The sequence below is a fragment of the Trachypithecus francoisi genome, unplaced genomic scaffold, assembly GCF_009764315.1.
Source record: "Trachypithecus francoisi isolate TF-2019V2 unplaced genomic scaffold, Tfra_2.0 Lachesis_group11, whole genome shotgun sequence".
Taxonomy (NCBI): domain Eukaryota; kingdom Metazoa; phylum Chordata; class Mammalia; order Primates; family Cercopithecidae; genus Trachypithecus; species Trachypithecus francoisi.
Genome location: NW_022681456.1, coordinates 89396275 through 89419728, shown reverse-complemented (window position 1 = coordinate 89419728; position 23454 = coordinate 89396275). Strand labels below are relative to the sequence as shown.

Below are 23454 nucleotides of genomic sequence, written 5' to 3'. Positions count from 1 at the left end.
CCTGGGTTCAAGCAATTCTGCCTCAGCCTCCCGAGTAGCTGGGATTACAGGCATGCACCACCATGCCTAATTTTGCATTTTTAGTAGAGACGGGGTTTCTCCATGTTGGTCAGCCTGGTCTCGAACTCCCGACCTCAGGTGATCTGCCCACTTTGGCCTCCCAAAGTGCTGGGATTACAGGCACGAGTCACTACGCCTGGCCTCACACCCAGTTTTAAAATATAGTCAATCTTCTGCTTGGAGGGTAGAGGAGCTGTGATAGTACCAAGCGGCTAGTAAAACCAAATCAGGCTAAACAGGGGTACAGCATGGATTTAAAGCGAACTCCCTTAGTAACAATTACAATCTACACATAGAAAGATAATAATCATTCTCAAGTCATTCAAAAGTATAAAAACATTCAAAAGTATAAATACATTCAAAAGTATAAAAACAATGATTGTTTAGGAATACCATACCTTACATAAATTAGTAGGAGAAAAACTAATTATTGGTTAAAAAAAAACAGTCCATTATAATTACGTTTTTTAAGCTGAGTTCTCATTTCTGGGATCAAAAAGAAACACAATAGCCCCATTGCCTGCACAGTTCTTTCCTGCACTCAACGGCAAGGTTAGAATCCACAACCCACTCTCAAGCTCCTTCCCCACGGCAGTCAGAGACAGTGTCCCCAGGGGAAGGGACATCACACATCTGATTGTCAATGCAGAGGTGGCCCCACTGTACAATCTGGTTCAACTTTGCCAGGAACAAAATAATGAATGGTTTCTCAGTTGCAATGAACTCCCAGGTTGCAAGTCACGTAACCTAAGCATGGCCAGATAAACCAAGTGTGCCCGATTTGTGCCCTGGAGTGAGCCAGAATGAAAAAGTCAACCACATGCAGAATGTAGATACCAGGAAGAAGAAATGGGGACCAAATTAAGAAGCAAGGGGTAACCTATTTTGTTGCAGTAGGAACTTAAAAACCAAGGACCAGACACCATTTTGCTGCATGACCCAATCTGATCATGCCTCCTTGCATTTTCCTATCTCCCTCACAGTTACGCTCTGCCTATGAAACCTGCCCCTAGAACCAGCTCGGGGAGACAGATTTGATTGAGCATTGTTTCCTGCCTCCTTGCTGGTCAAACTTGCAATAAAGCTTTTTCTTTTCTTAAAAATTGGTGCCATAGTACTTGCTTCTATGTGTATCAGGAAGCAAGCCTATTGCTTACAGGTAACAGTACTTTGCAGTAAGCACAGTGTGGCTAATCCACAGCTGCACTGTCCAGTTAAATGAGACTTCCTATGTGTTTACAGATTTTTAAGGCCAGACGCGGTGGCTCATGCCTATAATCCCAGCACCGTGGGAGACCGAGGCAGGCAGATCACTTGAGGTCAGGAGTTCAAGACCAGCCTGGCCAACATGGCAAAACCCCATCTCTACTGAAAATACAAAAATTAGGTGGGTGTGGTGGCATGCGCCTGTAATCCCAGCGACTCAGGAGACTGAGGCACGAGAATTGCTTGAACCTGGCAGGTGGAGGTTGCAGTGAACTAAGATTGTGTCACTGTACTCCAGAGTGAGACTGTCTCAAAAAACAAAAAAAGGTTAAAAACTTTTTTTTTTACATATATATACACTGTAGGGTGTTTTTGCTTCTATTATCGAACATGGACGTTAGAAAGATCCTAGCATAGCATTTAATATTTCATATTCTGAAATCAAATGGAAAAAGAATTCCATGTTCAAATAAATTTAAGAAATGCTTTGTTAAATTCAGGAAAACAGGATTCACTACAGGAGGGTTTCTGAGAGGCTGTGTGAATTCCAAAGAGAGGATATGGTGTGGGGCATTTCCCAGTTATATTTGGCCACACATCTATTTCCTTCTCTCTCTTTCTTTTGGTTGTTGTTGTTTTCTTTTAATCAGGTCATGTCAAAGGACTAGAATTCCAAGGAGCAAACTAAAAGCCTTCTTCAGAAGCTTAATATTTCATTAGTTCCACAAATGTTTCTGAAGCCATCTAGATAGCTTTTTTTTTTTTTTTGAGACGGAGTTTCACTGTTGTAGCCCAAGTTGGAATGCAATGGCATGATCTCAGCTCACCACAACCTGTGCCTCCTGGGTTCACGCGATTCTCCTGCCTCAGCCTCCTGAGTAGCTGGGATTACAGGCATGTGCCACCATGCTGGCTAATTTTTTGTATTTTTAGTATAGACAGGGTTTCTCCATGTTGGTTAGGCTGGTCTTGAACTCCCAACCTCAGGTAATCCACCTGCCTCAGGCTCCAAAAGTGCTGGGATTACAGGCATGAGATACCGCACCGGCCAACAGCATTTCTTATTAAGCCCTATTATGCCCCAGGCACTGTTCTAACTGTTTGGGATGCTGGGTGGAAGAGACAAAGTCCTTGCCTTCAGTGAGCTTGCTTAGATTTACTCAACAATAGGGTAACAAACAGGTAAACAAATAAGTCTCACCATGCAGTAGAAAAAAATGAAAAAGTCTAAGGTGACCCATTTGAGTCAACAGCTGAATGAGAAGGAATGAGAGCTCATGAAGATGAGGAGGAACCTTTTGAGGAACCAGGAATGGTGAATGCCAAATCTGTGAGATGGAAACCCATCTGGCATGCTCCTAGAAGCAAAAGACTATGGTGGCTGGAGAGGTAAGAGCAAGAGAAGAGTGAAAAGAGATGAAGGCAGGAACCAGCAGGGACAAGTGGGGTGTGCTTATCGAGCTCGATGTGGCAGTAATCCACCAGAGCCTTTTCTTTCGGGTTTACTTGTTTTTACTTTTTATTTTAAGGTACATTCCAAATTACAGAGAAGATGCAAGAATATACAAGGTTCCCTAATTGTTCCCATGTTCACCTACAAATCCACAGGATAGCCATCTAAACTAAGAAATTAATACTGATATAACCCTGTCATCTAAGATATCCCATTTAATTTCTACAATTATCTTAATAATGTCCTGATAGGAAGTTTTTATCTCCTTTTTGTCCAGGATCCAATCTAGAATCATGGATTGCATTTAATTGTCATCTCTCTTTAATCTACTTCAGTCTGATAATTTCTCAGTCTTTCTCTGTCTTCTGCAACCTAGACTTTTTTGTTTTTTTTTTTCCAAGAAAGCAGGCTAATTATTTTGTAGAATGTCCCTCAGTTTGGGTTTCTCTGTTTCCTTATGATTAGATTCAGGTTATGCCTTTATAATAGGAATTTGACAGAGTTATGTTGTATTCTTCTCAGTATGACATATCAGACAGTATGTGTTGTTACTTTGTCTCATTTCTAGTGATGTCACTTTGACTAATATCAGATTTGTTGTTTCTCAGATTCTTCCACTATAAAGTTATTACTTTTACCTTTGTAATGCATTATTTTGTGGGGGAAAAGCTTTGACACTATGTAAATGTCCCATTCCTCAATAAACTTTCACCTACTTGTTTTAGCATCCATTGGTGTTGTGTCTGAATCCATTATCATCATGACAGTTGCCCAGTGGTGATATTTATTACTAGCATTCTAGTGCAATAAGGACTTTTCCCTTTTTCCCTATTCATCATTCATTCATTCATATATATCTGCGTGGACTCATGGGCTTCCATTATATTATACTCAAGCAATCCTCCTGCCTCAGCCTCCTAACGAGCCAGGACTACGGGTATATGCCACCACACCCAGCTAATTTATTTTTCATTTTTTGTAGAGATGGGGCATTGCTCTGTTATCCACACTAGTCTAAAACTCCTGGCCTCAGATGATCCTCCTGCCTCATCCTTCCATCTTCATCATTTTTTAAGCTCTTCCTTATTGTCTGGCCTATGAAAGTGTTGCAGGCTCCTCTTGTGCATTTTCTGCCCAGTCCTGGAACCAGCCATTTCTCCCAGTAGCCCTGTTCCTTTTAGCGACAAATGGTATTTAGAAACCAAGATCTGGGTGCTAAATGTGGCCATAGCTACAAGGTTTTTATTTCCACTACACCTTCTCATTGGACTGAAGTAGGAAATGCACAGATATAAACAACATATGCATAAAACATATAATGCACAAACATATGTACATCTATCTCTGTATCTACTTAGCTAGGTATATATTTTAAAGTACCATGACTTTACCCTAATATCTCCAGTTCCAACCAAAAGCACAAAATTCATTCTGGCCTTCTGCCTTCCCATATTTGCAGCTTATTTATGTACTTGCTCATAACTCCTCTCTGTAATCAATCTTCTAACCTTACTGCTGCTTCCTCAACCTTAGAAGCTGGCTCCATCCCCTCCTCAGCCGCAGCCACTTCCTCAGCTCTGACTGCCCTCTTGGTCCCAGCTCTTCAGGCCCTGTCAGGCATGGTTGTCTCAAAGGAAGAAGGCAATTTTTTTTTTTTTTTTTAAAGAAAAACATAAGGGAACAGAAGGGAACAAAAGATGAAGAGAAAGAGACACTGGAGAATTTGTTTCCCCTCTTTATTTTGTAAAATTTCAAACATAAAGAAAATAGAGGCTGGGCCCAGTGGCTCACACCTGTAATTCCAGCACTTTGGGATTTATAACATAATAAATAAGTAATAGCAAAGAGATAGAATAGAGGACTAGAGATCTGGTAGAGGAGAACTGGCCATTGAGCACGTAAGAAGTCAGATAAGTGAGATGCTCTGGAAGCTCAGAGAAGAAGGGTTTCAAAGAGGAAATAGAATCACTTTTAAAATGTACCTACTATTTGCTAGGATTTTAATATTAAAAAACAAAAAACAAAACACCATCAGACTAGGTGTGGTGGCTCATGCCTATAATCCCAGTGCTTTGGGAGGCCAAGACAGGAGGATCACTTGAGGCCAGGAGTTCAAGACCAGCCTGGGCAACATCACAAGACCCCATCTGTACCAAAAAAAAAAAAAAAAAAAAAAAAAAAATTAGCCAGGCATCGTGGCTCATACCTATAGTCTTAGCTACTTGGGATGAGTTCAAGGCTACAGCAAGCTATGATTGCATCATTGCACTCTAGCCTGGGTGACAGAGTGAGACCTTGTCTCAGAAAACCAAACAAAACCAAACACTGAAAACTCTCAAATGCTTCATATATTGGGTGAGAAATTCATACAGGGTCACTTTCCTCAACAGAAAATACAGAGAATTAAAATGTAAGTAAGTAGGCATTAATGCTAAAGTGTATTAAATACTAGCATGGAAAAATACAGGATGTGCTGCAAGTATGTATTAGGGGTATTCAATATAGACTGGGGAAGAATGAGGAAAGCTTCCAGGATGTAGTAAAATTTATAAGCTGAGACCTAATGGATAAATGAAAGTCAGGTTTGAAGATGGAGATAAATCATCCATGCAGATATAAAAGTATGTGCAAAGTCTTGGAGGTGTGATGGGGAAGAAGTTGTTAAATAGCTGAAGATGTGGAAGAAGGGTTGAGAATAAAGCTTGGGATATAGACAGGGGCTCAAGTCATGAGAAGGTCTGGCCACTATCTACTGTGCAATGGAAGCTCTTGAGAGAGTTTAAAAGGAGCGATTCCATTAATTTCGTGTCAGGAGGATCATTCTGACCACAGCAGGGAGAATGTATTGGAAAGGGAAAAAAAACTGCTAAAGAGGTTTTAGCAGTAATCCAGGTGATAAATAACTCCAGCAATTGCAATAGTTCCACACCACCAGAATATGCAGTTTACTGGTCTTTTTCACTTGCATTCTCACTTTTCTACTTTTGGAACCCATAATACATCAGCAAAAGCATTCCCGTGCTTATGCCTTCAAATTCCTCCCACTCTTTCCCTCTGTTGAACTCTCCTGGCCAAACTCAACCTTAGTTATATACAACTGTCTACCAACCTGACAAGTGCAGAGTGTGTCTGGAAAAAAATACATGACTACACTAACAGGTTTTACTTTATATTTTGGTGCAATCCTTGGCTATTTCCCTAGTCCATTTGCTTTCAAGCTGTCCTAGATAGATATTCCACATCTTTCTGCTTAAACCTTCTTCCATGTGCTCACTTCTGCTAATGACCTTATTTTCCATTCTACTGAGAAAATAGAAATTACTAAAAGATAGCTTCTGGGCCTTGAGGATATTATGCTAAGTGAAATAAGCCAGTTGCAAAAAGACAAATATGTATGATTCCACTTAGATGAGCTATCTAAAGTAGGCAAAACTCATAGGAACAGAAAGCAGAATGGAAGTTGGGGGAGGAGGGAATGGGGAGTTGTTCAATGGGTATACGGTTTCAGTTTTGCAAGATGAAAAAGTTCAAGAGATCTGTTGCACAATAATGTGAATATACGTGACATTATTGAACCATTCAGAAATGGTTAAAATAGTAAATTTATGTTATTTTTTTTACCGCAATCTAAAAAAAAAAAAAGCTTCCTGTTTGCAGCTAAGTCTGCTCTCAGCCAGGTGCTCTCAGCCTACCTGCAGTCTCCTGTCTCGCAGATGCTGACCCACACAGCTGTGTGGAATGGGGACCCAGGCCAACGAGGGCATCAAATTTGCCAAGGAAGGTGGTGCTCAGGGACCAGGATGTGGTATGGGGCTGGGCAGCTGAGTAGCAGCTGCAGGCCAGGGGCCTCAGCCTGCCCTTGCACAGCTGGACACCCACCACAGCCAACCATCCTTGCCCTGCACGACTGCCTTCACCAGGACTGCGAGGGCTCCTCATGCTGGTCAGCAATGAGGGCATCACCTGCAATTTTGATTCCACACTCTTGTGTATTCATAAGCAGGGGTGTCAATGAAAACAAATCAGAGATGTCTGCATGGAGTTACTGCCCCCAATAAAACCCCAAGGCAGAGAGGTGGATGTGTCCACTATGAAGAGTCTCAAAGCTCCTAAACATCACAGCCCAGAACTGCAGCAGCAGGTTCCAAGTAAGACTGTCATAGAGGAAAACAAGTTTGTGGAAGATACAGAGAATGGAACACATGGAAGGAAGGCTAGCCCAATACAGCACTCAGGGAGGCAAATCAGCATCACTGACCGGAGTCTACACCAGGAAGTGAGTCGAGGAAAGGTGACAAGATCCTCCTGAATGCACACTGCCCAGGTGGGTGAGAACAAACTTGAGGGGTGCCCAAGGCCACCAAAGAAGCAGAGACACCCAAGTATTTGGCCTATTTGCTCCCAGATATTGAGGGGCCCTACAGACACTTTGGGAAGAAAAAGTAAATGTTGACTCACATCTCCATTCTTGAGCGTGATTTTGTTCACTTTCCTGATTCAACCAAAAAGGACATTTAATTCTTGTCCAAAACAACCTCCACTTTGACTTGCCTGCTAAGTCTATAGAAGTCTTTTGTGACTTTTTCCATGATAATCTATAGGGAAAAAATGTTTAATTTCTGAAAATAATGAGTGAAAATCAACACATAAAGTGATTCTTTGTAAGTATTAATTTCGCAGATTGTTTACGAGCTGAAACAGCTCCATCTCCAATGTATAATACATTATCTAAAAATTCAGCCAAGGGAAGGTACAGTATAACCCAGCGGCTGGCAAACTTTTTCTGGAAAGAGTCAGATAGTAGATATATTCAGATTTGCAGGCCATACAATCTCAGTAAATGAGATATAAAAGGTGCCAAGAGGGCTTAGGTAATTCTGAGTTAAATACGGTCATGAAAAGATGCTCCTTTGTCAAGTATAAAAAGTACCTAGCAATGCTGTAGAAAAGGAGATACATGAATTAAATACTAGTGAAAATGAAGACTAGATGGCAAGTCGGTAAAGTGCCATGGGAAGTCCAGCCATGATGTGGTTTGCCCACATGTTGAAACCACTGCTCTAATCATTGCAGAGGTTATTTCTTTATTCTTTTCTTTTTTCTTTCTTTTTTTTTTTTTTTGACACAGCGTCTCGTTCTGTTACCAGGCAAGCTGGAGTGCAGTGGCATGATCTTGGCTTACTGCAACCTCCGCCTCCTGGGTTCAAGCAACTTTTCTGCCTCAGCCTTCTGAGTAGCTGGGACTACAGGCGCGTGCCACTACACCCAGCTAATTTTTTTTTGTATTTTTAGTAGAGATAGGGTTTCACCATGGCCAGGATGGTCTCGATCTCTTGACCTTGTGATCCGCCCACCTCGACCTCCCAAAGTGCTGGGATTACAGGCGTGAGCCACTGCGCCCAGCCTGCAGGGGTTATTTCTAATCTCTTTGTAAGTGTGAGATTCTCATGTCATATTTTCCCTGATACCTTGCTTTTTAAAGTATCACATATTTTAAAAATGGAATCAAAATCAAAATAACTTTGAGGTTGTGTCATAAATCCCCTCCCCACCTGTCCTTACCTCCTATCCCCAACCCCAGGAATGACTCAGATTCCATAATATTGAACTTAGCATGTGGATATTTTGTGGATCTGTGATGTTTTCCATCCTGTATGGCAAACTACGGGCAAAGCTGCGGCCTTACTCAACTCCATAAGCCCAAAGAATCAAGTTTGTTTTTTTTTTTAAGAAAAGTATCCTGCCCACTAACACAGTTGCCCTCATGCTGTGGTTCTAATCTAATCCAGCAATGTGGGTAGCTCTAATCCTAATTTTTGCAATGATCCTTGTACCACAGCAAGAAGGTACACATCAGGACTCAGGAGATTGCCAAGGAAAAGGGCACTTTATTCAATTTTTTTTTTTTCCTAAAATCTTCAAGTGGATTTGTTTGCCAATCTTCCCTAACAAAACAAAAACAAGAACACTTAACTCAGAAAATTATCTGTATTAGTTCAATTTTGACCAGGGCTATAGGTAATCTGGCCTAATTCCCCACTTCCTTCAACAAAAGAATTCTAATTTTGAGTTTCTGCTTTCCCAACATTAGAACCCTCTCTCCTCAGAACCCAGGTTATCATAGAATCACAGATTAAAGCCCACATCAAAGCCCAGTTTCCCATTTCATTTACTCATTGTTCTGTGCATAAGCAAGATGGATCTTGGGGAATGATAATGAATCAAAATAGAAACAAAAATCAGCTGCAATCTGAGTTATCTCTTTACTGGAGCAAATCAACCCAGTCCTTGGTATTTGATACCCAGCTTTTAAGTTGATATATTTTTCTCCTTCCAAATAAATATAGACTTTTAGAAGAAGGAGTTTGCTTTCACTGGGAAGGTATAGCAAGTTCCAAAAGTCCTTTCTTAAGACCCTAAACTGACAAGACATTTTTAGGTAGTAAGAGGAACAACCAGCTTTTTGCGGTGGGGGGTAAGGTCCCACATTTGAATCCTAGCTTTGTAGCTTGTATGTGTGCTCTTGGTTCTTGACCCCTGTGCTCTTACACAGAGAAGCAATATAGCAAAGTGGTTCGAGGCACAGACCCTGGAGTCAGACTGCCCAGATTGGAGTCTCAACCCAGTGGAAAGATCTGGCATTCCCCATGTAACCTAGTGATCAAGCTGAGCAACAATGATGGTGGGACAACCAGACAGTGTACACCTCTTACATAATGCAACATGAAGTACACAGCATCTTCTGTGACAGTCTCTTGCCTATGTTTTACTTGAATCTAATTAAGCCTTTGCCTAATGTCCAGATTACAGGAAATACTGAACATTGCATACCACCATTAGAGGAAAAGCATCATCCACAGCTATCTTGTTCTCTTGAAAAGTCAAAGTCATTGGGAACAAAGTTCAGGAGCAAATGTGATTGGGTGCTTGTATGAAGAACTTAGCCATACAAGACTAAGACAATTGGGGAGAATTGAATATGAATTGGTATTAGTCGATTTCAGGGAAATATTGTCAAATATCCTCTGAATGAATATATTATTTAAGTAGGGATGAAGTATTATGATGTCTGCAACATTGACATGGTTCAGTGAAATATCCACAGAAAGACAAACAGATAAATCACATATAGGAAAATATTCACAATTGTTGAAGCTAAGTGATAGATCTACAGGTATCTGTTATTCTTTCAACTTTTCTATATGTTTTAAAGCTTTCAAAATAAATATACCTACATCTGTATCCACATGTTCTACCTTCCCTGTGGTTCTTGTGATGCAAGTTTTGGCCTGATTTTCATAGCCCACATCTCCAGGGTGTGCTGGAACTTATTACGTTCACTTACCCAAGGACATCAGAATAGCAACGTCTCCTTCTCTCTCCCACATTATAAACCCTTCCCTCTCTTGACCCCCATTTATTTTTCTATCTACCACTGCATTTCTCCACTACTCTACAGAAAAACTCAATTCAAATATTGACTGAGTATCTACTATGTGCCAGGCACTGTTTTAGATGCTGGAGACATGGTAATGAATAAAAGACAAAAGCACTCCTCTCATGGAGCTTATCTTTTAGTTGGTGAAAACAGACAAGAAACAGAATAAGGAACTAAATTCTATAGTATGTAAAAGGGGGCTACGAATTAAGGAGAAAAGAAAGCAAAGAGGGATAAGGAATACAGATGTAGGGGTGTTCAGTGTGGCTGACAACCTGTTTGGGAAATTTATATAGACAGAGTCTCATACCAAGCGACGTGGCTTGGCAAGCAGAGCCTGAGCTAGCTCTCATTTGATCCCCCTGGACCAGGCATTTTGCAGAATAAACATCTTGCACAACCAAACAGAGTGACTCTGGATATTTTGCAATTTAAATAGGATTGCTTTGTGAAGAATTTAGCTAGAATAGGGAGCTGTTGATAGTTAGAGAAGAGAGATATGATCTGCTTCATGGTTTAAAAGCATTACTTTGCCAAAAAAACAAAATAAAAGCATTACTTTGGCTGCTATGTCATGGGTGGACTGTAGGGGACAGAGGTGGAAGCAGGAAAACCAGATAGGAATATAATCCAAGTGACAGAGGATGATGTCACAGATGACACGATGGTAGTGAAGGATGGGCACAGTGATCTAATTCTGGATATATTTCTGATTAGACTGAAAAGGTTTTGCTGATAGAGTGGATATGGGGTGTACAAGAAATAGAGGAGTTGGCCGGGCGCGGTGGCTCAAGCCTGTAATCCCAGCACTTTGGGAGGCCGAGACGGGCGGATCACGAGGTCAGGAGATCGAGACCATCCTGGCTAACACGGTGAAACCCCGTCTCTACTAAAAAATACAAAAAACTAGCCGGGCGAGGTGGCAGGCGCCTGTAGTCCCAGCTACTCGGGAGGCTGAGGCAGGAGAATGGCGTAAACCCGGGAGGCGGAGCTTGTAGTGAGCTGAGATCCGGCCACTGCACTCCAGCCTGGGTGACAGAGCGAGAATCGGTCACAAAAAAAAAAAAAAAAAAAAAAAGAAATAGAGGAGTTAATGCTGACTCCAGAGTTTTGGGCCTGAGCAATTAGAAGGATGGAGTTTTGATGATCTGAGATGGAGGTTATGGGTAGACTGGGGTCTGGGAGGAAAATCAGGAGATCAATTTTCAATCTGTTAAATTTTAGTTGCCTATTAGCATTCAAGTGGAGATGGAGAGAAGTCTAGCATTCATGAGTCTCAAGGAGTTTCAGGTGGCATCAGAGAGTTGTCTATAGTCACTATGACCACTTCCTATTCTTTCATTCTCCTGTGAAGCCACTCCAGACTTTCATTCCCTACTCTGAAACTATTGTGGTCACCAATAAATTCAATGGTTGATTCTCTTCTATCTGAAATAAAACTGTTCTATCCAGGTGTAGTGGCTCACACCTGTAATCCCAGCTCTTTGGGAGGCCGAGGCAGGTGGATCACCTGAGGTTAGGAGTTTGAGGTCAGTCTGGCCAACATGGTAAAACTTCGTCTCTACTAAAAATACAAAAGTTAGCCAGGTGTGGTGGCATGCACCTGTCATCCCAGCTACTCGGGAGGCTGAGGCACGAAAATCACTTGAACCCGGGAGGCAGAGGTTGCAGTGAGCTGAGACCATGTCACTGCACTCCAGCCTGGGCAACAAGAGCGAGACTCCATATCAAAAAAAAAAAAAAAAAAAAAGCTAGTTTTTACAAAGCCACCCAATCAGATTCATTTGGCACAGGATATCATTTCCTCCTTTTGTGAAAAAAAATTTCAACTTGGCCTCTACAACCTCACCCTTTCCTGTTGTTCCCCATTGCTGACTGACCACTCCTTTTTAGTCTCCTTTGCTGACTATTACTCATTTTCCCCATGCATATGTTGAAGAGAAGTATCCCAGGGCTCAATCCTCAGACATCATCCCTTTGTAGAAACTCATTTTCCAAGTTATCTTATTCAGTCCTAACTTTGTATCTCTAGTGCAAAGCTCTCCTTGCAATTTCAGATTCATGCCTACTGGACATCTCCACATAGATGTCTAATATTACATTCAAACTTATAGGTCCAAAAAATACACCTACTTCCCCACCCTCTTGCTTTCCTGTAGTCTTTCACATCTCAGACACAGCAACTCCATTCTCATAATAACTTAGGTTAAAACCTGAGAGTCATCCTTGACTTTCTTTTTTCTCTCATACCCAAATTCACTACATCAGAAACTCTTTTCAGATCTACCTCAAAACATATAATCCACATTCACCATTACTACCCAGTTCACTGCAATCATCTCTTCACTATATATACATATTCACTCTGGATATATTCTGAATAGACTATATATATATTCACTATATACGTATATTCTGGATATATTTTTTTGTGTGTGTGTGCATATATATATATATATATATATTTTTTTTTTTTTTGAGATGGAGTCTTGCTCTGTTGGACAGGCTGGCGTGCAATAGCACGATCTTGGTTCACTGCAACCTCTGCCTCCCGGGTTCAAGCCATTCTCCCGTCTCATCCTCCCAAGTAGCTGGGATTACAGGCATGTGCCACCACACCCAGCTGATTTTTGTATTTTTAGCAGAGACAGGGTTTCGTCACGTTGGCCAGGCTGGTCTCGAACTCCTGACCTCAGGTGATGTGCCCACCTTGGCCTCCCAAAGTGTTGGGATTACAGGCATGCACCACTGTGCCCAGCCAATCTCTTCACTATATTATAGTCTATAGACTAGTCTCCCAACTGGTCTCCCTGTGACACTTGCTATTCTACAGTCCATTTTTCATAAAGCAGTCAGAAAGATCTTTTTAAAATATAAGTTAAATGTCACGCATCTATTTCAAATATGATTTCCATATGATTTAGAGTAAAAGCACAAGTCCTTCTGTTGCCCCACATGGCCCAAAGTGATTTGTAGCACTCCCTCTCTCTCACCAACCTTGACCCCATCTCCTACCACTCTCCTCCTCCACCAGTATGTACTATGGTTTGAATGTGTCCTCCAAAGTCACATGTTGAAATCTTGGTCCACAATGCAGTAGTGTCAGGACCTTGATGAGAGGTGTCTCAGTCATGGGCACCACCCTCATTAATGGATTAATGCCATTATCTTGAGAGTGAGTTTATTATAAAAAGATGAGTTTAATACCGTCTCAAGCTTTACCCTCTTTTGCCCTTCACCTTCCACCATGGGATGGCAGGAAGAAGGCCCTCTCCAGATGTGAGCCCCTTGATCTTGGACTTTGCAACCTCCAGGAATATTAGTTAATACATTTGTTTACTATAAATTATCCAGTCTGTGGCATTCTTTTATAGCAGCATAAAGTGAACTAAGACACTATACCACAGTCACCATGGCCTCTCTATTCTTCTTGAAGACACTAAGCATGAGTGTCCTCAAGGCTCTGGCCTTTGTATTTCTCTCTTTTTAAAACCCTATTCCTGCAGGTACTTATATGTCTTGTTCCCTTACTTCTTTCAGTTCTCTGCTAAAACGTCAGCTTATCAGAGGCTTTCCCTGACCACCCCACACAAGGTCCTTCCTCAGTCATCATTCTCTATCTCTCTGGCCCTGCTTCATTTTTCTCACTAGTACCCATCATCTCTTGACATATACTTATTTACTTGTCTCTATTCACTAGAATGGAAGGTCATGAGGGCAGCAAAGTGGTCTGTTTTCATTTTAACTATTGAATCCCCAACATCCATGCAAGTGGCCAGCATACAGTTCTCAGTAAATGTTTGAGGGTTTTTTGCTGTTTGTTTTTTGGAGGCAGAGTCTCATTCTGTCACCCAAGCTGGAGTCCAGTGGCATGATCCTGGCTCACTGCAACCTCCACCTCCCTGGTTTAAGTGATTCTCCTGTCTCAGCCTCCTGAGTAGCTGGGATTACAGGTGCATGCTACCACGCCCAGCTAATTTTTGTATTTTTAGTAAAGACAGGGCCCACCATGCTGCCTAGGCTGGTCGTGAACTCCTGAGCTCAGGCAAGCCACCCACCTCAGCCTCCCAAAGTGCTGGGATTATCGCCTGGCCAATATTTGTTGAACGAATCAACAACTGAATGAAGAATGATGGCAGTATGAGTCAGAACACAGATAGTGGAAATGTGTGGCAGCCGGCCTCCAAGATGCTCCCAGTGGTCCCTGCCTCTAGTATTCATGCTCTTGCATCAGCCCCTCCTACAGTTTATACAGCAGACTGACACATGTAACCAATAGCAAAAAAGACAATTAGTGACTTCCAAGGCAAGGTCATAAAGGACATTCTGGCTTCCATCTCATCTACTCTGCTGCATTGCACCATGCCATGAGGACACTCAAGCAGCCTGTAGAGAGGCCTTCGCAGGAAGAAGCAGAGGCTCCTGCTAAGAAGCACCATGAGAGTGAACTCTCTGACAAGCAAGTCTTGAAAACCAGTCATCCCTGAATCCAGTAGCACATTAAAGTTAATTTACCATGATCAAGTTGGATGCAAAGTTGGTTCCTGGGATGCAAAGTTGGTTCAACAAACACAAATCAATAAATGTGATTCACCACACACACAGAATTAAAAACAAAAACCACATGATCATCTCAATAGATGCAGAAAAGGCTTTCAATAAAATTCAACATCGCTTCATATTAAAAACCCTCAACAAATTACATAGCAAAAGAACATATCTCAAAATAATAAGGCCTATATATGACAAACTCACAGCCAACATCATACCGAACAGGCAAAAAGCTGGATGCATTCCTGTTGAGTACTGGAACAAGACAAAGATGCCCACTGTTACTGCTCCTATTCAACATAGTACTGAAAGTCCTAGCTAGAGCAATCAGGCAAGAGAAAGAAATAAAAGGCATCTAAATAGGAAGAGGGAGAATGAAACTATTTCTCTTTGCAGATGATATGATTCTATACCTAGGAAACCCCACAGAATCTGCCAGAAGGATCCTAGAACTGATGATAAATGACTTAAGAAAAGTTTCAGGATACAAAATCAATGTACAAAAATCAGTAGCATTTCTATACACTAGTAACAGCCAACCTGAGAGCTGAATTAAGAACACAATCCTGGCTGAGAACATGACTCAAGGCTGAAATCCCAGCACTTTGGGAGGCTGAGGCAGGAGGATCTCTTGAGCCCAGGAGTTCAAGACCAGCCTGGGCAACACAGGCAGACCCTGTCTTTATAAAAAATAAAACAAATATTACCAAAGCATGGTGGGATGTGGCTGTAGTCCCAGATATTCAGGAGGCTGAGACAGGAGGAAAGCTTGAGCCTGGGAGGTCAAGGTTACAGTGAGCTGTGATTTTGCTACTGCACTCCAGCCTAGGTGACAGAGTGAGACTCCATCTCAAAAAATAAATAAATAAATAGAAAGAACAAAAAAGAGAGAAAGGAATCCCTTTTACAGTAACCATTAAAAGAAAAGGATACAATACTAAAGAATAGAGCTTAGCAAGGAGGTGAAAGATCTCAGCAATAAGAACTACAAAACACTGCAGCAAGAAATCAGAGATGACACAAACTTAGGGAAAAGCATTCCATGTTCAGGGATAGAAATAATCAATATCGTTAAAATGGCCACACTGCCCAAAGTAATTTATAGACTAAATCCTATTCCTGTCAATCTATCAGCTATTTTTCCACAGAATTAGAAAAAAGTATTCTAAAATTCATATGAAACCAAAAACAGCCCGAATCACCAAAGCAATCCTAAGCAAAAATAACAAAGCTGGGCTGGGTGCTGTGGCTAACACCTGTAATCCCAGTACTTTGGAAGGCTGGGGCAGGTGGATCACTTGAGGCCAGGAGTTTGAGACTAGCCTGGCCAACATGGTCAAACATTGTCTCTACTAAAAATATAAAACTTAGCTCGGCGTTGTGGCATGCACCTGTAGTCCTAGCTACTTGGAAGGTTGAGGCAGGAGAATCGCTTGAACCCGGGAGGTGGAGGTTGCAGTGAGTAGAGATCAGGCCACTGCACTTCAGTCTGGGCAACACAGTGAGGCTCTGTCTCAAATAAAATAAAATAAAATAAAATAAAATAAATAAAATAACAAAGCTGGAAGAAAGAATAAAGAACATCACACTGCCCAACTTCAAACCAAAGGCTATAGTAACCAAAAGAGCATGATGTGTACAAAAACAGAGTTACAGACCAATGGAATAGGATATAGAACCCAAAAATGAAGCCACATATCTATAATTACCTGATCTTTAACAAAGTGAATAATAACAAACAATGAGCAAAGGACTCCCTATTCAATAAATGGTGCTGGGATAACTGGTTAGTCATATGCAGAAAGTTGAAACTGGACCATTTCCTTTCGCCGCATAAAAAAGTTAACTCAAGATGGATTCAAGACTTAAATGTAAGACCTAAAATAATAAAAACCCTGGAAGAAAACCTAGAAAGTACCATACTACACACTGGTCTTGACAAAGTATTTATGACTAAGTCCCAGAAAGCAATGGCAACAAAAACAAAAATTGACAAGTGGGACCTACTAAAGAGCTTTGGCACAGCAAAAGAAACTGTCAACAGAGTATATAGACAATTTATAGAATGGGAGAAAATATTTATAAACTATGCATCAAAGGTCTAATATCTAGAATCTGTAAGGAACTTAATTCAACAAACAAAAAAGAGACAATCTCATTAAAACACAGGAAAAGGAAATCAATGGACACTTCTCAAAAGAAGCTATACACGTGGCCAACAAATATATGACAAAAATGCTCATCATCACTAATCATTAGAGAAATGCAAGTCAAAACTGCAATGAGATACCATCTCATACCAGTCAGAACGGATGTTACTAAAAAGTCAAAAACAACAGATGCTGTTGAGGTTGTGGAGAAATGGTAATGCTTATACACTGCTGGTGGGAATGTAAATTAGTTCAGCCACTATGGAAAGCAGTTTGGAGATTTTTCAAAGAACTCAAAACTACCATTCCACCCAGCAATCCCACTACTGGGTATATATACCCAAAGAAAATAAATCGTTCTACTAAAAAGATGAACATGCACTGGTATGTTCACTGCAGCACTATTCACAACAGCAAAGACATGGAATCAACCAAGACACTCATCAATGGTAGACTAGATAAATAAAATGTGGTATATATATACCATGAAATACCATGCAGCCATAGAAAACCAAATCATGTCCTTTGCAGCAACATGGATGCAGCTGGAGGCCATTATCCTAAGCAGATTAATGCAGGGACAGAAAAACCAAATACTGCATGTTCCCACTTATAAGTAGGAGCTAAACATTTAATACACATGGATACAAAGATGGTAGACAACAGAGACTGCTTAGGGGGGATAGTGGGAGTGGGGTGTTTGGAAAGCTATCTACTGGGTACTATGCTCAATACCTGGCTGCCAGGATCTTCACACACCAAACCTCAGCAACATACAATTTACCTATAACAAAACTGTACATGTACCCCCAGAACCTAAAATAAAACTAGAAGAAAAGAATTTCAGGATGGCAACCACAGAATCTTTTTTAAAAAATTATTTTAAGTTCTGGGATACATGTGCAGGATGAGCAGGTTTGTTACATAGGTAAATGTGTGCCATGGTGGTGTGCTGCACCTATCAACCCATCACCTAGGTATTAAGCCCCACATGCATTAGCTATTTATCCTGAAGCTTTCCCTTCCCCAACCCCACTCCCCAACAGTGTGTGTTGTTCCCCTCCCTGTGTCCATGTGTTCTCATTGTTCAGCTCCTGCTTATGAGTGAGAACATGCGGTGTTTGTTTTTCTGTTCTTGCATTAGTTTGTTGAGGATAACGGTTTCCAGCTCCATCCATGTCCCTACGAAGGACATGATCTCATTCCTTTTTGTGGCTGCATAGTATTACATGGTGTATATGTACCACATTTTCTTTATCTAGTCTATCATTGATGAGCATTAACCACAGAACATTTAAATCCCAAGTGTTAGGCCCATGAGGGTGTAGGGCTCTGTATGAATAGACTGTTTGAATGCCCATGAAGCTGACCCTGCCTGGACTAGATAGTAAAGTTATAGGACTGAATGAGTTCTACAGGGAAAGATGAGAAGAAAAGAGACCTGGGGCCCGAAGCTAGAAAAGCAACAACGTTTACAGGATGGGCAGAGAAAGAATATCCTAGTGGCCAAAAGTTGTAGTTAATCAGACCAATGAATGAGAAAATAATTGTTCTGTGATCCCTGACTTGAAAAACCTTTGCAAATACAAATAACTTGGCTATATATTAAGAATATTCTATTTCACAAATTATTATTGTATGGATAATTCTTCAGGGGTAAGTGCGTGGTTCTTACATAGGCCTATTATCTTATTTTTGAGACATATATTGCTCAATTGAAAAAAATGCACAAGTGGTAGGAAATAAAATAGATTAGGGGAAAGAACGTAATTTACTAATAATAGACTCACAGCTAAGGTAAGTAAACAATTCAGTTCTCTTCTAGCAACAGCTACGTTTACATATAAGGCCAACAATGTTTCACTACAACATTTATTAAGGAAGAAAAATGTAAACTCTTAAAAATCTGTGAAGAATTCTAAATGACTAATTAAAACTTGTTGCAAAATCCACTACGATAATTTTCTAACTACAAAGTAACTTTGAGCAAAGTCTTAGTCCATAAAAATGAGAACAAGGCCGGGCACGGTAGCTCATGCCTGTAATCCCAGCATTTTGGGAGGCAGAGGCGGGCAGAACACGAGGTCAGGAGACCCAGACGATCCTGGCTAACACCGTGAAACCTCGCCTCTACTAAAAACACAAGAAATTAGCCGGGCTTGGTGGCGGGTGTCTGTAGTTCCAGCTACTCAGGAGGCTGAGGCAGGAGAATGGCGTGAACCCGGGAGGCGGAGCTTGCAGTGAGCCGAGATCGTGCCACTGCACTCCAGCCTGGGCGACAGCGAGACTGTCAAAAAAATAAAAATAAAAAAAAAGGCCGGGCGCAGTGGCTCAAGCCTGTAATCCCAGCACTTTGGGAGGCCGAGACGGGCGGATCACGAGGTCAGGAGATCGAGACCATCCTGGCTAACACGGTGAAACCCCGTCTCTACTAAAAAAATACAAAAAAACTAGCCGGGGGAGGTGGCAGGCGCCTGTAGTCCCAGCTACTCGGGAGACTGAGGCAGGAGAATGGCGTAAACCCGGGAGGCGGAACTTGCAGTGAGCCGAGATCCGGCCACTGCACTCCAGCCTGGGCGACAGAGCGAGACTCTGCCTCAAAAAAAAAAAAAAAAAGAACATTTGGTGAAAGAACTACGGCAGGGAGTTGATGAGACTTTGAATTTAGAATTGTTGGGGGAAAAAGTGATCTGAAAAAAAAATGGATTGGGACATGTCTCTAGAGGTGGTTTATGAAGTGGCTATGAGCACTGATTCTAAAACAAGCTGTTCGGGTTTGTGATTTTGGACAAGTTGCTCAAGTTGCCTCACACCTGAAGAAAAATGATAACAATTTCTAGGGTTGTTATGAGGGTTGAACGACTGGATGCTTATAAAACATGTAAAACTTTTCCCAGTACATAAAAATGACTACACAAAAATTTGTTAAAGGAACATTGTAAAAATTGATCATGTAACCAAAACACTTTTGAAGTTTCTACTTTTAGTGAGTTTCATAAGCTCGGGGGAGAGGGTTCAGTGAAAGAAAACAATCTCTTCCCATCTTTCTTCTCCCATCATTTTTTTTATCCTAACTTCAGAGTACTGTATTGTTGTCTCTTTATACTAAAAACAATTCTCTTTATTCAAAAAAAGTACCTCAAGAAGTATAGTGTTTCCCAGATATTTTCTTAAAAGTAATTTCATCATGTCTTTTCATGTATATATTCATAGCTATTTTCCCAGTGAAGATTGGTCTCAATGTTTTCTTTCTTTCAGAGAGAACATTAAAAACAAGTTAGGAAACTGAGGTGCAAGGATTGCTGGAGGCCAGGAGTTCAAAACCAGCCTGGGCAACATAGTGAGACACCCATCTCTACAAAAAATTTAAGAATAAGCCCCACATGGTGGTGTGCTCCGCTTGTAGTTCTAGTTACTGAACTCCCACCTCGGCAACAGAGCGAGACCGTCTCAAAAAAAGCATATGGAAGAAAAAACATGCACAGCAGATTTCGTGTTATTGTGATAACCCTAGCACTTCAGTGGAAAAAATATTAAAAAAATTTCAGTGAGGAGTAGACAATAACACATATAACCAAGATTTCAAATATACCTTCTAGCCCTTTTGAGAAGTCAAAATTGAACCACCTGAAAGCACCAGCTTTTTTGAAAAAAGTTTTGTAGACACGCGATCCCCAAAAACTGCCGTTCAAACAACTCCAAGGGTCTTTAAAGTACTAAATCCCTTTGTATTTGTCCTATCGGTCCCTTTGGTTTCCAGGAAAGCACTAAAAATAAAGATAAAAACTATCTGCCTTAATTTTATTTCACTTCTTTCTTTTCTCTTATTATAGCTTTCCACATTGTTTTAGAAGAGTTTACATCTAACTCTAGTGGTCTTCGGCTTCTTCTGCCTCTTTGACACAGAGGACTAGTTTCCATTGTACAAATAGGCTGGACGCTTCAGCGATTATCTTCCGACCACTCCCTGTGTGCTCGTGCGGGCGGGGTAGGGGGCGCTTCTCCACTCTCCGCTACCTCAATGTATGCGGAAATCCTCCTGCCTTTGTGCACACGTTTATTTAGAAAATTCTCTCCACCGCCACTCCCTTCCGTCCCGCCCCTTCTTCTTTTGCTTATTCTCTGAGTTTTGCCTCTCCTCCCACCCCCACTCCCCCGTAATCTTATCCTATCCGTGTAAGATTCCACTTTACCAGGTCGGAGTTAGAGGAATTTAAGATTCCCCCATTACTAGCTCCACGTCGCCTATAAAAGCCATTCAAACGAGCTCGCCTTCCAGGGTTCTGCAGTTGTGCTGTAGCAGCATTTCCCCCCTCTCTAGTATCAGACGTTAAAACAAAGCAAGCCGCAGTGTGTGTTCACAGACGACCTTGGAACGAAAAGCGGCCCTGTTTGGGATCAATGTTTAGTGAACCCCGTCCACTCCCGCACTCACGTGTTCCCGCCTCGCACTCCAGCTAGTTCCCCCGCGCGCAGCCCCGGACTACTCCCTCTCCAGTCTCGCCTCCCGACTTCCTTCTGCGAGCCTCCTAAAACCGGGGAAGTTCAATCATTCCGCAGCGAGCCGCGGCGGCCGCACTGGGCATGCTCAGTCTCAGGGCTCCGCTCGGCAGGCGAGAGGCTTCCTCTGGCTCTGGGCTCCGGTCGGTGGGCGCCTCGGCTTGGCTTTCCCAGGCGCAGGCTGGGCAGAGCGGCCCCTGAGCCCAAGCGACAAGCGCCCCACGGTCCCCGATCCGGCCCCTGGGAGAGCCGCGCCGTTCCGGAACCCGGGAGCCCCCAACTTCGCGCCAAGTTGGGAGCCGCCTTCTGAAGGAGACATGAAAAAGATGAGCAGGAATGTTTTGCTACAAATGGAGGAGGAGGACGACGACGATGATGGGGATATCGGTGAGCGAGGGGTCCCCGCGTCCCCACCCGAGAGCCCTAGCCGACGCGGGAAGAAGTTCGGGGACTGCGCGGGGGCGCTGCGCTCTCCGCGGGGGAGGTTGGCCGGGACACTCGGCTGCTCCGGGCTAGGGGAGGAAGCCCGCTGTCCCCGGTTTCCTGCAGACTGAGGCCCCGGCGGGGCGGAGGCGCGGGGTGCGTGGTGGCCCCGAGGACAGGCTCCTGACGAGCGGGGGATGCTGCCCCTGAAAAAGGCAGGCAGCTGCGGGGACGCCTCTGCTTGCGGAAGTCTCCACTCAGAAGCAACTTTGGGGTCACTTCCCCGCCTCCCACAGTGCTAGGCATGCCGAGGAGCCTGGGCACTGGGGCGAGCCCCTGGGCGGGGTCCGGGGAGCAGGCCCGCGTTTGGAGGACAAGGTGTGACCCACCTGAATCCTCGTTAAAGTAAAAGCCGACCGACGGCTCTGGGAGGGTTGAGGCCTGGCAGGGTGGCCCGGGGAAGTGATTTGTGGCCGCTAGGCGCGCGCTGGAAATCCTTTCCCATCTGCGGAGCCCGCCCGGGCTGTGATCAGAGGAGGAATCCCCCAGGCGGGGTGGACCGCAGGGCCTTTGGCCACTCGTCCTGAGGGGCCCTGGGGCTTGGGGAGCAAACCTGGGGTGACCCATTTCTAGTTAGAGTGAAAAATGCATGGGAGTGACAAGCCAAACGGAGGGAGAGCTGTTTTAAGAGCAAAAAAAGGGCAAACAAAAGGGGTGAGAGGAGGAGAGGAAGGAGAAAGGAATGGGAGGACTAGAGAAAATCAGGTCCCTAAAGAGAACACTGTCGGGGAATGACGATTTAATGGGTCCTTCCAGAAGACTCTAATTAAATTACCAAGCCAGTATGCTGTGGCGACTCGGCTTAGACTCCTGGATGCCAAATCAATTTTAAAACAGAACATCCTGCTGATGTTCTAAAGCCCTGTTGTTCTCTAATAACTTTAAAAGTAACTTAATTTTAGGAGTTGGGTGTGGTTTTTATTTCTGTTACAGTTTGGGCACGGATCATTTAGATCAAAAAAATTTGGTAACTTCTTGGTTTTCCAGGGACAAATCGAATGGAGGAGATTACACTCCATGATTTAGTTTCACATTTCATTCGTTCATTTAAGAACAATTTACTAGGTATTTATCCTTAAGGAGGGAGCAAATAGTAGTAGTTTTTATAGGAGAGAAAACTGAAGCACACAGGTTGATCTGCCCAGCTTCTCACACTTTCAAACCCAGGTTTTCTGTCTTGTAAGACCCGTGAAGATTAATACTCTTACCACTGGGTCGCTCTGGCTGTTACTACTGTTCAGCAAGATTACATAGTGCCTGATGATTACATAAAAATATAGGAGAGAAGTTTAAAAAGTTACAATAAAATTGGAGTCTGTTTCCCAGGAAAGTATTATTGTCTCTTATGGTGAGGTGCACTGTTTATAGTGAGTATTGTAAGTAAATGAGGGCAGAAGCTCAAATGGAAACTGAAGTAAGAAAGAGGCTCTGAGCTTTATTTGTTTTACTGTGCCAGCAATAGATCTCAGTTTAGAAAGTAATTTGGTCTAGCCTGTGTTTACCTATTGAGGCGTAGTATAAATTCATCGTATAAGTGTGTGGCAATAAGCTCTTTTTATTTTTAATGACAGATGTCATTCATGCTAGTTTTGTCAAGTCAGTGTAGATATATT

General features: G+C 42.5%; 2 protein-coding genes across 4 annotated transcripts in view; one reads left to right on the top strand and one right to left on the bottom strand.

Moving 5' to 3' along the window:
- LOC117090247 overlaps positions 1-22499 on the bottom strand; it is a 47067-nt gene extending 24568 nt beyond the window's left edge. The window contains exon 1 of the mRNA XM_033222342.1: positions 21294-22499. Coding sequence (XP_033078233.1) covers positions 21782-22408 — 627 coding nt within the window. The 5' untranslated portion in view covers positions 22409-22499 and the 3' untranslated portion in view covers positions 21294-21781. The remainder of the gene's footprint in view (positions 1-21293) is intronic.
- Positions 21416-23454, top strand: part of ANO6 (anoctamin 6) — a 225571-nt gene continuing 223532 nt past the window's right edge. The window contains exon 1 of one of the 3 annotated variants that reach the window (XM_033222339.1): positions 21416-21745. In XM_033222339.1, coding sequence (XP_033078230.1) covers positions 21676-21745 — 70 coding nt within the window. In that variant the 5' untranslated portion in view covers positions 21416-21675. The remainder of the gene's footprint in view (positions 21746-23454) is intronic. The other 2 variants (XM_033222337.1, XM_033222341.1) reach the window with 2 other exon arrangements.